This window comes from Bacillus rossius, chromosome 13 (assembly GCF_032445375.1).
Source record: "Bacillus rossius redtenbacheri isolate Brsri chromosome 13, Brsri_v3, whole genome shotgun sequence".
In the NCBI taxonomy this organism is placed as follows: Eukaryota; Metazoa; Arthropoda; class Insecta; order Phasmatodea; family Bacillidae; genus Bacillus; species Bacillus rossius.
The window spans coordinates 1,547,535-1,561,077 of record NC_086340.1 but is presented as its reverse complement, the minus strand read 5'-3'; the positions used below and the strand labels follow the sequence as shown (position 1 = coordinate 1,561,077).

At 40.8% G+C, this 13,543-nt stretch overlaps 1 protein-coding gene across 6 annotated transcripts in view; it reads right to left on the bottom strand.

Annotated features, from left to right (window-relative positions):
• Window positions 1-13,543, bottom strand: part of LOC134538084 (band 7 protein AGAP004871) — a 50,720-nt gene that overhangs the window by 16,474 nt on the left and 20,703 nt on the right. For 5 of the 6 annotated variants that reach the window (XM_063379089.1, XM_063379085.1, XM_063379088.1 and 2 more), the window contains exons 3-5: window positions 5,738-5,844; window positions 2,939-3,011; window positions 1,137-1,219 (exon numbers count right to left, since the gene is read on the bottom strand). In XM_063379089.1, coding sequence (XP_063235159.1) covers window positions 1,137-1,219; window positions 2,939-3,011; window positions 5,738-5,844 — 263 coding nt within the window. Of the gene's footprint in view, window positions 1-1,136; window positions 1,220-2,938; window positions 3,012-5,737; window positions 5,845-8,338; window positions 8,391-13,543 lie in introns of those variants that run through there. The other variant, XM_063379090.1, reaches the window with a different exon arrangement.

The following is a 13,543-nucleotide window of genomic DNA, read 5'->3' as shown; positions in this document are numbered from 1 at the left end:
AAAAAAATAGAAACGAGCGAGATAGATGAACGAAATAAAAAGATAAGAGAGTGTCCCCTGTTTCAGAAAATAGATATAGGTATCCTATACAGTCAGCGGTGAGTGCCTCGAATTGTATATTGCCACCAGAGCACTCACGTTCCTCCTTGTTCAACCAGCAGCGTAGAGAGCGCTGTTGAGACAGTCCCTGCATTTCTCGCACAGATAGCGCTACCTGTTATGAATTTCATATTTCGTTCAGAGAATTGGCATGTTCCAAATGGCAGAATTTTTTGAAGAAACAGTAACACGCAAAGTTTGAACCGCCAAAGAAGTTTCATTTCTATCACGTGCACTGAGTTACACGCATTCCTTTTTTTATCATTAACAATATCACGAAGCCACACATTGCGTATATAATTAAATGGATTGCATGCATACGTCAACGGGTAAGAAGAATAGAAGTCATGCATCTAAGTAAACATTTACTTACAACACTCAAAAAACTTTGAACAGAATCAAATTTAAAACTTATTTACATTGTATTGGAAATTGCTTGAATAAGTCGACATGTTGGGATTTTCTCGCCATTGCTACGAGGATTGTGTTTTTGACTGATTCTGCAATATTTGTTAGTCAGTAGCGCCGTCACACTACACATTCGTGAGGAAGGGGTGTTATTCCCATCTCTGTCATGTCTGATCATAAATAAATTTAAATTTCTGTAGTTAAGTATAAAGAACGACACATTATATGTATTATGAATATACATTCCAATGCGCACATGTACACTTGTACAAAGTAATGATTCATCTGTCTAATCGTTAGCAATTTTGCAAATATTTAATGCCAATTATCATCTGTTTAGTTCTCAATAGTTTGTGAGAAAGGCTCTAAATCCTTACTGTAAGTCACATGTGGATTAATTATTAAAACCAACTCAATAATGACACGGAATCAAACACTTATTTTTATTCTCATATTTACTTGGATTTATTTTTGTGTTTTAATTCCAAGCAGTGACAGTGTTTATCTTACGTGAGTAGTGAAGTGCGTTGGAAACGTGGTGAGAACTAAGAGTGTGAACTCACGAGTTGCACACAGAGTGCGTAGTGTGCATGCTGTTGTGCAGATGACGTCACGCGTGTAGGGCTTACCTCCTGTGGGGGCACGTCATATGTCCTTGTCCTGAGATCCACCCTAGCATAGCAGTCGATGCAAGGCAAGATAAAGAAAATTCCTGTTGACAGAGTGGCGTGGCAATTAATTTATCTTCGTGATTTGTGTTTATTTTATCTCACTATATAAGCTTGGCATTATACTTTATTTTAATATTTGGAAATTACATATTATAACATTTATAAGTGGTTTAACTAAAAAAACTATTAATTTATGGAATAACTATTGAATAATTACAATTTTTTGATGTTTTATAATATATTAAAGAGATAAACATGTGTTAAGACAGTTGAATTTTTTGTTTATATATCTGTTCTTCGATTTCAAACTGTTGAAGTTAAATTTTGGGAAATATATTTATGCATTAATGATAATTTATGTGGGAAAGTATTCGTTAGTAAAAGAATTAAAGTTATTTATGAAGCTTATTTATGAAAGAGCATATTCCAAACACCATTAACAAAAACAGCAATATCTACTTCCTAAGACACATGCAACAGACGGGTACACTTAAGAGACAGGTTTGTATAACTTTCTGAATTATGTTTTTATTAATACAAGGTTTTTAAGTGTCATGTTACTAAGCAGTGTAAATCCGTCACGCCCATGTTGTTAGTGTTACAACATACAAGTGAGCTTCACCAAAGACAACCAGGGTGTGACGAAAAATACGACTGCAAAAGCTGTATTTCAGTCATCTAATTGTTCGAAAATTCCACGTTCGTAAGTATCAGTCAGAAGATGCAATTTGTTAGTAATTTTGAAGGGCTTTGAAAAAAACTCTCACGAGGGGAGAGGGGAGTATCCTAGACTTTTATGAAACATGTTTTAATGTTTCTTGTTAAAAAAAAGTCATAAATTAGGTTATTATAAACATGAAACATACATGCCATGTTGGTATGAAAGACATGCTTATAATAACCCATGTGCAAACCAGCATTACACATTGATTTCTTGGAAAAACAATTCCCAGCGCTTTTGCGTATGAGTCATAACGGGCTATAATGGGGAGGAAATACATTATGTAGACCACTAAGGATTACAAAAGTACTTTCAAATAATATCCCTGTAACATAATGTCACTAGGTTGCTTTAATGTTCTCATTATGTTTTGGCGTGTTTAGTTTGTTTTTAATCGCGGAAGGAAGGAGTTACCGACCCCTTGGCTATGTTCTGGGAGGGTGATGAAGAGTAAAGGGGAGGAAACAGAAGAAGCTAATGCCTGTCTAAGAGGAAGGTCACACTACTTGCCCCTTGACGACGAATGTCGAAGTCACAAAAGCATGTGGCGATCTTTGTATGAGTCGACATAACAGCAGGACAAAGACGATACCTGCGGCACAAGATCCTCGGCAAGAACAATAACTTGAACGGAACGCGCGTCCAGTTGCAAAATATGTTCAGGCACGCAAGATCACGAAATAAAAATCAAACTACACACTTAGGATCACAAAAGGTACCATACCGTATGTAGTTAAATTAAAATATATGTAAACTAATATTTAACTAATAGTGAAGTAAATAAGTAGGCCTACACAAGGATTACATCATTTATATTATATCAGTTAAAAGTACAATTATAGGTAATCGGTATAGTTTTAAGTCACTAGAGGTAGTGGTTTGTAAACAGTAATATGAGTTTGAGTGAGAGTGTAAGAACGTAGTCGAGGACATTTATTGAGATTTACCTTGAATTCTTAACTATTATACTTTGCAATGCCTATGTAAGTGTGCAGCACTGTAGGGAGCAGCAGTGTGTGCGCAGGTAATGTTGGCATACCTGGTCCCTTGGCGCCCCCGGACAACAGCCGCCCGAGCCGGAAGATGACGGCTCTCTCGTACTCCTGAACCACCTGAGGTCACAACCAGACAGGTGTCACACTTCACGGCTCTGTCCCAGACTACAGGTTACACGAGGTCACAACCAGACAGGTGTCACACTTCACGGCTCTGTCGCCCGGACTACAGGTTACACGAGGTCACAACCAGACAGGTGTCACACTTCACGGCTCTGTCGCCCGGACTACAGGTTACACGAGGTCACAACCAGACAGGTGTCACACTTCACGGCTCTGTCGCCCGGACTACAGGTTACACGAGGTCACAACCAGACAGGTGTCACACTTCACGGCTCTGTCGCCCGGACTACAGGTTACACGAGGTCACAACCAGACAGGTGTCACACTTCACGGCTCTGTCGCCCGGACTACAGGTTACACGAGGTCACAACCAGACAGGTGTCACACTTCACGGCTCTGTCCCAGACTACAGGTTACACGAGGTCACAACCAGACAGGTGTCACACTTCACGGCTCTGTCCCAGACTACAGGTTACACGAGGTCACAACCAGACAGGTGTCACACTTCACGGCTCTGTCGCCCGGACTACAGGTTACACGAGGTCACAACCAGACAGGTGTCACACTTCACGGCTCTGTCGCCCGGACTACAGGTTACACGAGGTCACAACCAGACAGGTGTCACACTTCACGGCTCTGTCGCCCGGACTACAGGTTACACGAGGTCACAACCAGACAGGTGTCACACTTCACGGCTCTGTCCCAGACTACAGGTTACACGAGGTCACAACCAGACAGGTGTCACACTTCACGGCTCTGTCCCAGACTACAGGTTACACGAGGTCACAACCAGACAGGTGTCACACTTCACGGCTCTGTCGCCCGGACTACAGGTTACACGAGGTCACAACCAGACAGGTGTCACACTTCACGGCTCTGTCGCCCGGACTACAGGTTACACGAGGTCACAACCAGACAGGTGTCACACTTCACGGCTCTGTCGCCCGGACTACAGGTTACACGAGGTCACAACCAGACAGGTGTCACACTTCACGGCTCTGTCGCCCGGACTACAGGTTACACGAGGTCACAACCAGACAGGTGTCACACTTCACGGCTCTGTCGCCCGGACTACAGGTTACACGAGGTCACAACCAGACAGGTGTCACACTTCACGGCTCTGTCGCCCGGACTACAGGTTACACGAGGTCACAACCAGACAGGTGTCACACTTCACGGCTCTGTCGCCCGGACTACAGGTTACACGAGGTCACAACCAGACAGGTGTCACACTTCACGGCTCTGTCCCAGACTACAGGTTACACGAGGTCACAACCAGACAGGTGTCACACTTCACGGCTCTGTCGCCCGGACTACAGGTTACACGATGTCACAACCAGACAGGTGTCACACTTCACGGCTCTGTCGCCCGGACTACAGGTTACACGAGGTCACAACCAGACATGTGTCACACTTCACGGCTCTGTCGCCCGGACTACAGGTTACACGAGGTCACAACCAGACAGCTGTCACACTTCACGGCCCTGTCGCCCGGACTACAGGTTACACGAGGTCACAACCAGACAGGTGTCACACTTCACGGCCCTGTCGCCCAGACTACAGGTTACACGAGGTCACAACCAGACAGGTGTCACACTTCACGGCCCTGTCGCCCGGACTACAGGTTACACGAGGTCACAACCAGACAGCTGTCACACTTCACGGCCCTGTCGCCCGGACTACAGGTTACACGAGGTCACAACCAGACAGGTGTCACACTTCACGGCCCTGTCGCCCGGACTACAGGTTACACGAGGTCACAACCAGACAGGTGTCACACTTCACGGCTCTGTCCCAGGACTACACGTTACACGAGGTCACAACCAGACAGTTGTCACACTTCACGGCTCTTTCGCCAGACAACAGGTTACAAGAGGACATGTGTTCTGTTACTGCAAAAAGTGTGAAACATAAGGCGAGTAGAAAGTATATATATTTACTCAATATACGGATGCCACGTGGTATCTGATAGAATTTACCTCCACTGAAAAATCACAATTCGACCGCAGTGTAAAAAAGAAACTAATAATTCACAAAAAAATAATATTTCTAGCTGCTGTGATTCTCAAACACGCATTAATATTTGGAGAGAAAATAATTGGTGCACAATGTTTTCTGTGAAATATTCTAACCATTCTTCAATACTACATGAATTCGAAGTCACCAACTCAGAAGGTTGTATTTGAACTCCCCAATTTCGGAAATAAATAGGAGTTGTCCACCCGACCAAGCACGGATGCTCCAAGAAACCAATATTTTGTTTTTATGTGCTCTTTATCAATGATCACGCTTAGTCAAAGGAGATGTTTGTAGTGCGTAGTTTGTAGGTTGTGACTGCGCAGAGCCGAGGAGGACAGAGGAATGCAGGTGGGGTAGCTGCCATCCAGATCGAGGGGGAGAGGGTAGACGAAGGCTCTGACTGGACAGAGCGAGTGTGGAGGTCAGACATCAGACTCCACACAACACTGTGCTGCGTGTGGGTTACTGGAATTGCCGCTCAGAATTTAATCCAAAATTTTAATTGGTTTAGTTATCACCAGTATTTAAAAATAAAAAGCCACCAGGAGGGTAAAACCGGAAGAGAACTTGAGCAAGGGGAAAAGGAGGCTCGGCGGATTACGACACACGAAAGACACGGGTGCCTGGTACGGAAGGGGCAGGGACAGGCGAAGGGCAGGGAAGTACGGCTCCGCCCCTGGATGTCGTCGGCGCGGACTGACCTTGAAGCAGACGCACAGCGAGAAGGGCATGGTGAGCACCACCAGCACCCAGGACAGCACCACCAGGATGGTGCCGCACACTCCCGAGTCGCCCTGCGTCTCCTCGGCTGCAACACGCGCGTCCTCGTGCACACAGCAGCTCACGTGCCTGGCCCAGGGTGGCCACAAGGATGGTCATCAGGATGGTCACCAGGATGGACACTAGTATGGACACCAGGATGGCCACCAGGATGGACACCAGGATGGTCACAAGGATGGACACCAGGCTGGTCACAAGGATGGACACCAGGATGGATACCAGGATGGTCACAAGGATGGCCACCAGGATGGACACCAGGATGGTCACAAGGATGGACACCAGGCTGGTCACAAGGATGGACACCAGGATGGTCACAAGGATGGACACCAGGATGGACACCAGGATGGACACCAGGATGGACACCAGGATGGACACCAGGATGGACACTAGGATGGACACCAGGATGGTCACAAGGATGGACACCAGGATGGACACCAGGATGGACACCAGGATGGACACCAGGATGGACACCAGGATGGACACCAGGATGGACACCAGGATGGACACTAGGATGGACACCAGGATGGTCACAAGGATGGACACCAGGATGGACACCAGGATGGACACCAGGATGGACACCAGGATGGACACCAGGATGGACACCAGGATGGTCACAAGGATGGACACCAGGATGGACACCAGGATGGACACCAGGATGGACACCAGGATGGACACCAGGATGGACACCAAGATGGACACCAGCACTTTTTGTAAAACGATTGAAATCAGATTGTATAGTTAGTTGGGGACTGCTATAATCAGTGGAGGTTGTCATATCCAACCGGGGTGCTAATGTCGTGGGGAGCTGACATAGTCAGTGGTATCGAACATTGTGCAGAGGTAAAATTTAGTTACTTATTTATTTTATTACAATACTGAATGTATATTCTAATACATTAATTTTATATTAATATTCAATACTGAGTATTTTTTTTATACTTGGAATAATTGTAAATGTAATGCAAACAAATTATATCTACGGGAACATAACCTCACCTAAATAAATACTGGGTTGGACACTTACTTAGCGTAATAAAAATACTAACTTTAATATTACATTCGAATAATTAACAGAAATAAAATAATAAAATGCCTGGAGTTATCTTATAAACACAGTTGGTATAGCATAAATTAAATTAAATTATTTTGTTTTAATAAATACCCAGTATTCAATATTAATATATGAACACGTGTTTGATAATACTTACTTATTAATTTTATTACAATAGTTAAAATAAATTTTTTTAATAATTAAAATCAATAAATATACTGAATGTTTATTCTAATATATTAATTTTATATTTTTATTGCAATGCAAACAAATTATATCTACGGAAACATAACCTCACTTAAATAAATACAGTTTTAAAAGTAGGTATATAAACTCAATTTCAATCACTAATATTCAACATAAATAAAAAATTTAATTATATGGACCAGTATTCCATATCAATCACTTAATTACATGATTTAAAAACATGTATAATTTTTATTTGTGTGTAATATTTTTTTTCATCCTGTTAATATTTGTTGCATGTTGCGCGGGATTCGTAAATATTCATTCTCATAATTTTTTTTTTTTTTCATAAGGCGCCTAAAGAAGTATAACTTCAGAAAATTATACATAAAGAATGATCTACTACATGGCTTTGATAACGAATTTCCAAAAGTGGTAAATGCGTATTATTTGTCAACATCTCGCAGTCCGCCCACGGCGGGCAGAGGCGCTCGTGGCAGCTTCTCACGAGCTGGTCGCCGAGTTCGGCAGCTCTCATTAATAGCCAACGACTCGCGCCACAAATAGCCTCGCGCCACGCGCCGCCCCGCCATTGGCCCAAAACGTTTCCCCGGCAACCAATCGATTGTTGTGACAGCTGCATAATGCATGTCCCCGCCGGCTCGCGGCCTGCGGGGAGACAGGCTGATCCGCCTCCGTGTGACGTCACAGAGTCGCCGGCCTCTCCCCGTGACGTCAGGGAGAAGTCAGTCTCCGATGTTACTTCAAGGATTTTCCCAACTACGCAGTTAATGTCAATCCTATATTATTACAGTCCAGGTTAGACTAGTTACAACACTCATACATCAAATCGAAGGTAAACCAACCTAGTTTTTCTTACAAATGTCGGGGGAAAATAACACAGCGTCCTATAAAATACGTTTAAACGTTTTACAAGAATATTTTTTTTTTCGGAACTATTGGCTAAAATATTTTTATTTTCGTAAGATTTCAAGTAAAAAAACAATGTAGTACATTTCTCGACATAATTTCTGAAAATAAATACCTCCAATAGTTTGTACCGTTTATTCAGGTTCAAGATGAAATTCGGAAACTGCAGTAACTCCTTCGCTTAAGAAACAAGACGCCCAAGTAACATTTTTTTAAATTGGAAACGTAAGCATTTAGCGTTTTCTCACGAGCTCAATGCGCTGCTGTGGTATTTTTTTTACTAACAGCCGCACAAAGTTGTTAGGCTCTCCTGTAGTTCCTGTAGCGACGCCGGTGTCACGTGATGACGTCTTACCTTCCGCCTCCATGCTGCCTGGCGCGTCGCGACGCCAACTCGGCCGCTCCTCGTGTGTGGCGGCGCGCGGCGTCGCTCTGACCCCCCCCCCCCCCCCCAAACACAACCATCACCCCACCACGCGGCCCGGGGAAGGGGGTGGGCGTGGCCTCCACCGGGCCACGTCATTGGGCGCGGGCATTTCTGCCTTTAACATGGACAATCTTGCAGACTCTTGGAGTGACCGAACTTCTACAAGTGCAAACTTTCTGCATAATTATCTGGCAAAATCGAATTTTTTTTAAATTTTTTTTTTGTGCAGTATTGATAAGGTGAACCAAATGGAATAAATAACTGCACAATTATTGGGATTAAAGACAATGAATGCTAGTGGCTACTGCGTAGAATGGTTTTAAATTTATTTCAAAAATATATATATTTATTTAACTTTTTATAATCTCAAAAATTCTGAGGATGTGAATACGCTAGCTCAAATATAATATTTTTTTTTCCCCGAAAGAAACTAAACCGTATCACTTTGTAGCCAGTTAAATTTGACTTTAAACCTAAAATGTTCCAGTTTCATATTCTCGCTAACCATACTGCACACAAACGTTTAAAATTCAACTTTACTAGCTAATCAAGCAAACATTATGCGTCAAACTAATCTCGTTGGAAATCTTCTGTGTTTACCAGTGCTATTGTTGTTGTGTTGTCCATAGTACTTGTTTATCTTCATCGCTGTGTTTATAAGTTTGCTGCGTTGTCCATGTTTGTTGTCTGCGTGCGTTTAATCTGTCTCGTCGTTGTTAGTCCACTGTGTTCGTCTGTGTTGTTGTATTATTATTTTTTCCATGACCAAATTCCTTCAACGGAATTCCTGTGCTGTCTGATGTTTATATGGTTGAACATTTTTTGTCCGTGCTGTCGTCGTTGTGTTTTCCATAATACTTGTTTAGTTTCATTGTTGGTTCCATTTGTCCGACATCAGCTCATTTAGTCTTGATTTTGTGTATTTTTATCTTTTTTTTTTTCGGAATTTTTCCATGACAAACAGTGTAAAACTGCAATTTCGTGTGTCCAAAAAAACTGCATCAGATCAAAATTCCGCATGGCACGAATCATTGAAAGAACGCAAGTGACGCGCGCCTGGCAGGTGGCGCTAGAGGGCAGCACCGCAGCCGTGCGTCTCCTGGGCCGCGTGACCCCCAACCAATCAACCAATCAACCAATCAACCAATCAACCAATCAGTGCCGCGGGATAGATGCGCGTGTCTAGTGACTCCTGATGTGAAAAACCCGACACTGCTTTAATCACGTGAAGTATTTATTTACGAGTCAGGCTTTCTGATTGCGCTCACACGTGTTGGTCTTCGGAAACTTCTAGAAACTTGGTTATTTGCACTCGAAGACATATATCACAAATAATATTCGAAATACTTTAAAATACAAGAAAATCGCCAAAGCTAATAACTTTATACGTGTATTTTTTTTGTAATGAATTCATTATGGAAGATAACACTTTAATGAAATTATCATCAAAATTAATTATTTTTGTACTTATGTGTTTGGTTGAACCCTTGTGATCCAGAAGGAAAGACCTAACCTTAATAACCATCCGTGCCGTCTTGCGACAAGGTCGGGAAAGCGTGCGAAATGCCAGGAAATGTCGACCTTATCCACTTCGCCACACTAAAGCTCTTATTCTGATGACACGTACAACGTAAGCTGTATTATAATGATCTGGGTATCTGTCGTTTCTATCTTCCTACAATAAAAAATCAGTGCCTTAAGAGGCCTGCTTACCCGCACGTATATTAGTACTACTTTTATTTTCACAGAAACAGGGAAGCTAAGGACGACACCACCACACACATCAAATGCACAGTCGCCTCTACAAACAAGTCAGAGCGGGAAGTGTGAAACAGACTTCAGTGCAAGCGGCGTGAGAGGTCGCCCTCACTATTCAACAATGAATGTTTCGCTCGAGATGTCAACTCGTCCCAAGGAAATGTGAGGGGGCCAAACCCCCCCCCCCTTTTCCTCATTCGAAAGTATCCATGGGCTAGATTGTATTATAGCCCCCGTGGAAGCCTCCCTAAAATTAGAGGTAATTTTCGCAGCTGTATAGGGAAAACAATTCATAAGGATTTGGAATATTTTTCACTTTTTTTTTTTTTTTTTTTTTGACGTCGTTCTCCGAAGTGTTTGTGGCTACAGAAAAAATTCTGCACATTGAATTTTCTGGAGGTTTTTGGCCAACGCCGGACCTTTCCGGGGAAAGGAGAGGGATCCAAGCCCCAATTTTCGCAGCAGAAACGTTAAGGACAGTTGTGGTGTTTGTCTTCTGAGAGCGGTTCTCACCTTTATGGCTTCGAGATGTTCAGGAACAATATTACTTTTAAGACATGCCGTGCATGCATTTAAGACATGCATTTTTCGAACTCTAAACGTTTTTAAAGTGGACATCCCACGTGGTCGGAATATTTGTATTATTTTCGATCAAAACACGGGACGTTAATGAAGTCAGTACTTCCTGTAGAAGCGTGTCTTTGAAACCTCCCACAGCGCGACTTCGTGCTGGTTGAAACCGTGGTCTGATGCAGTTGCTATCGCGACAGTAGCTCGTGTGCCTCAGGTCAGCATCTCAAAACAGGACTGTGTTGTCGTTTATGTTAATTTAATGAAATGAAGTCATTCACGTTTTACAATTTAGTGTGTTTTAAAGTCTACATCAATGATAAATAATAATTTGAAAAATATTTTTTTTCAATATATCGCGTTTATAAAATGGACTAAAATGTATAAACTATTTCTCATAGCCCCATACAGATTCCTAACCCCATAACAGATTGTCCTAAAAATTTGTTATTATGAATTTTTAAAAGCTATGAAAATACTTGTAAATTTTAAAATAGAAAAAAAACGCGGAGTGCCTATTATGTAATATGAATAGTTCACTTAGGTCACTAACAATCGTGTTCACTGCAAATGCAATCTTAAATATATGACTCACTTTTATGGTGTGTGATTTCCTAGTTGTCGCATAGGAGAAATTATTTTTTTTTTTACATTTTGTAAAATCTTTAATACAGAGAAAATATATAGAATTGTGTTTGCTCAGGCTGTGAAATTTAGGGTTAACTGTGTTAATTAATTGGTTAAAAGCATCAAATAACATAGCTGAAGAATTTACAAACAAATTAGATTAAATGTTACATCATGTTTGAGAAGTTATTACGATCTCAGTCCTATTGAAAACTTTAAATGCCTGGAGCAGTCGGTGATGTAGGCACCGCCTGTGAAGTGCTGAGTTATGCATCACGCAACACTTTACTGTTCTGCTCGTAGCCTAACGTCACGAATCCGGGGGCTTTGCTAAATAAAAAAAAAAATGTATCGAACAGACAAACAAACAAACAGACAGACATGAAACCGAGTTAATAAAAACATGGTAAATAGGGCCACATTATTATTTTTTTTTTTCGTACAAGCTGAGTTGCTAGGTTACATTTTCAAATATTGTGTACTACAAACACTTAAAGCTAACCTTTATTTAGGTCGCCGCTGGAGCTGATTTAGATAGTATTGACCGGGCGAGCATGTGACGTCAGCACTGTTTGTTGACACGATAGCGCGCGTCACTTCTCTCCCGAAATACAACGCAATACAATACCTAGTTGTTTATTTTTAAACTTGCCAAGAAAATTAAATTATACGTACACTTTCCGAAACATTATAGTTATTTATTAAAAATAGCACATATTTTTTTTAAAACCGAAGAATCACTTTCACTATGAGACATCATTGAAATATTTGTAAAAAATTTTGTAGTTTAATTTCTTAATAAGAGCCTACAACTAATAAGAGCCGGAACGGACCAATCAGGACTCGTTCAGAAAATAAAAGTAATTAAAATGCTGATTTCGACTCTCGGATACCAGCTAATATCCTATACGGGGTGGATCTGAATTCTACCAACTAACGTCTGCTGCAGGTTTATCACGATAAAGTGAGTTGAAACATGTATCTACGAAGTATGGTCTAATGTGCTTCCCAATGTCTTTGAAGTTGGTGAGCGGGTAATGACCTCTCAGAATAAACAAAAATAATATACAAATAATTTTATATGTATAAAACTATGTAAACATGTGTTAAAGACTGAAATAAGTTAATTCAATGACATTGTGATACCTAGTTATAAAGCTTTGGGACCATTTCATAGCAGCAGTAATACAAACAGCCTGCAAAGACTATTATTTTAACTTTAATTCACATAGTTGTCTATGCAATTTCATATTATTTTCTCAATGCACATGTTAACTGTTTTAATATTACCATTGTATTTAGTATTTATTTAGTTATAAGTGTTTCTCCTTATTTTAAGCTTCATGGTAACTATGACCTCAGGTCATAGAAAAATTTGCTTGACCAGTATGATTTGAATTGTTGAAAAATGGTTTGGAATCATGTCAATCAGAATATGTAATACTGAATTAAGACATCAAGATGGAATTAAATGATTGCAATGATATTTGTGAAGAATATAATGCTTATTATGAGAAAATTGAGGTGCATAAAACTAGAACTGAGGTGAGCTGATTATCTTCACTATTTCCGAATATCGGTTTGACTGAATATATTGGATGGCCACAGAAATTGACGCTATGGAAAGAATCATCAATATTCAATATTTTTTCCTTACCATAACTTGTGTTAAAACCAGGAGTCTTGTAGACTTTACGAGTATCTGAATCTACCGAACTGAAGTCGAGGCAACATTGATATACGAGAATATTTCTAGTTCAAATTGTTTCTTAATAATTATCATAAACAATAATATTCGATTAGATCTGGACTTTTGATAAAAGCTGGACCCCACATAACTTCCTGCTAGTATACCTACAAAATATAATTTAAAACATGTGTTTGGTTCCTTATATTAGGTACATGATTTGTGTATTGGGCATTCCAAAACAGTAATATATACCAATCACCTTTACTATTTACATATTTGACAGACCCGTAATAAAACTCAATATATGTATATATCATATAAATAAATAATGATTATGTAATAGTAAATTTAAATAGATACTGTATAGTAATGGCACACCACCATAATACACCCTTACATTGGAGACGAACAAAATTGTTATCGTTAATAGTAGAGAACGTCTGGATTATGTTTAATTGAACGATGTTCTACAACCATTGCGTATTAGG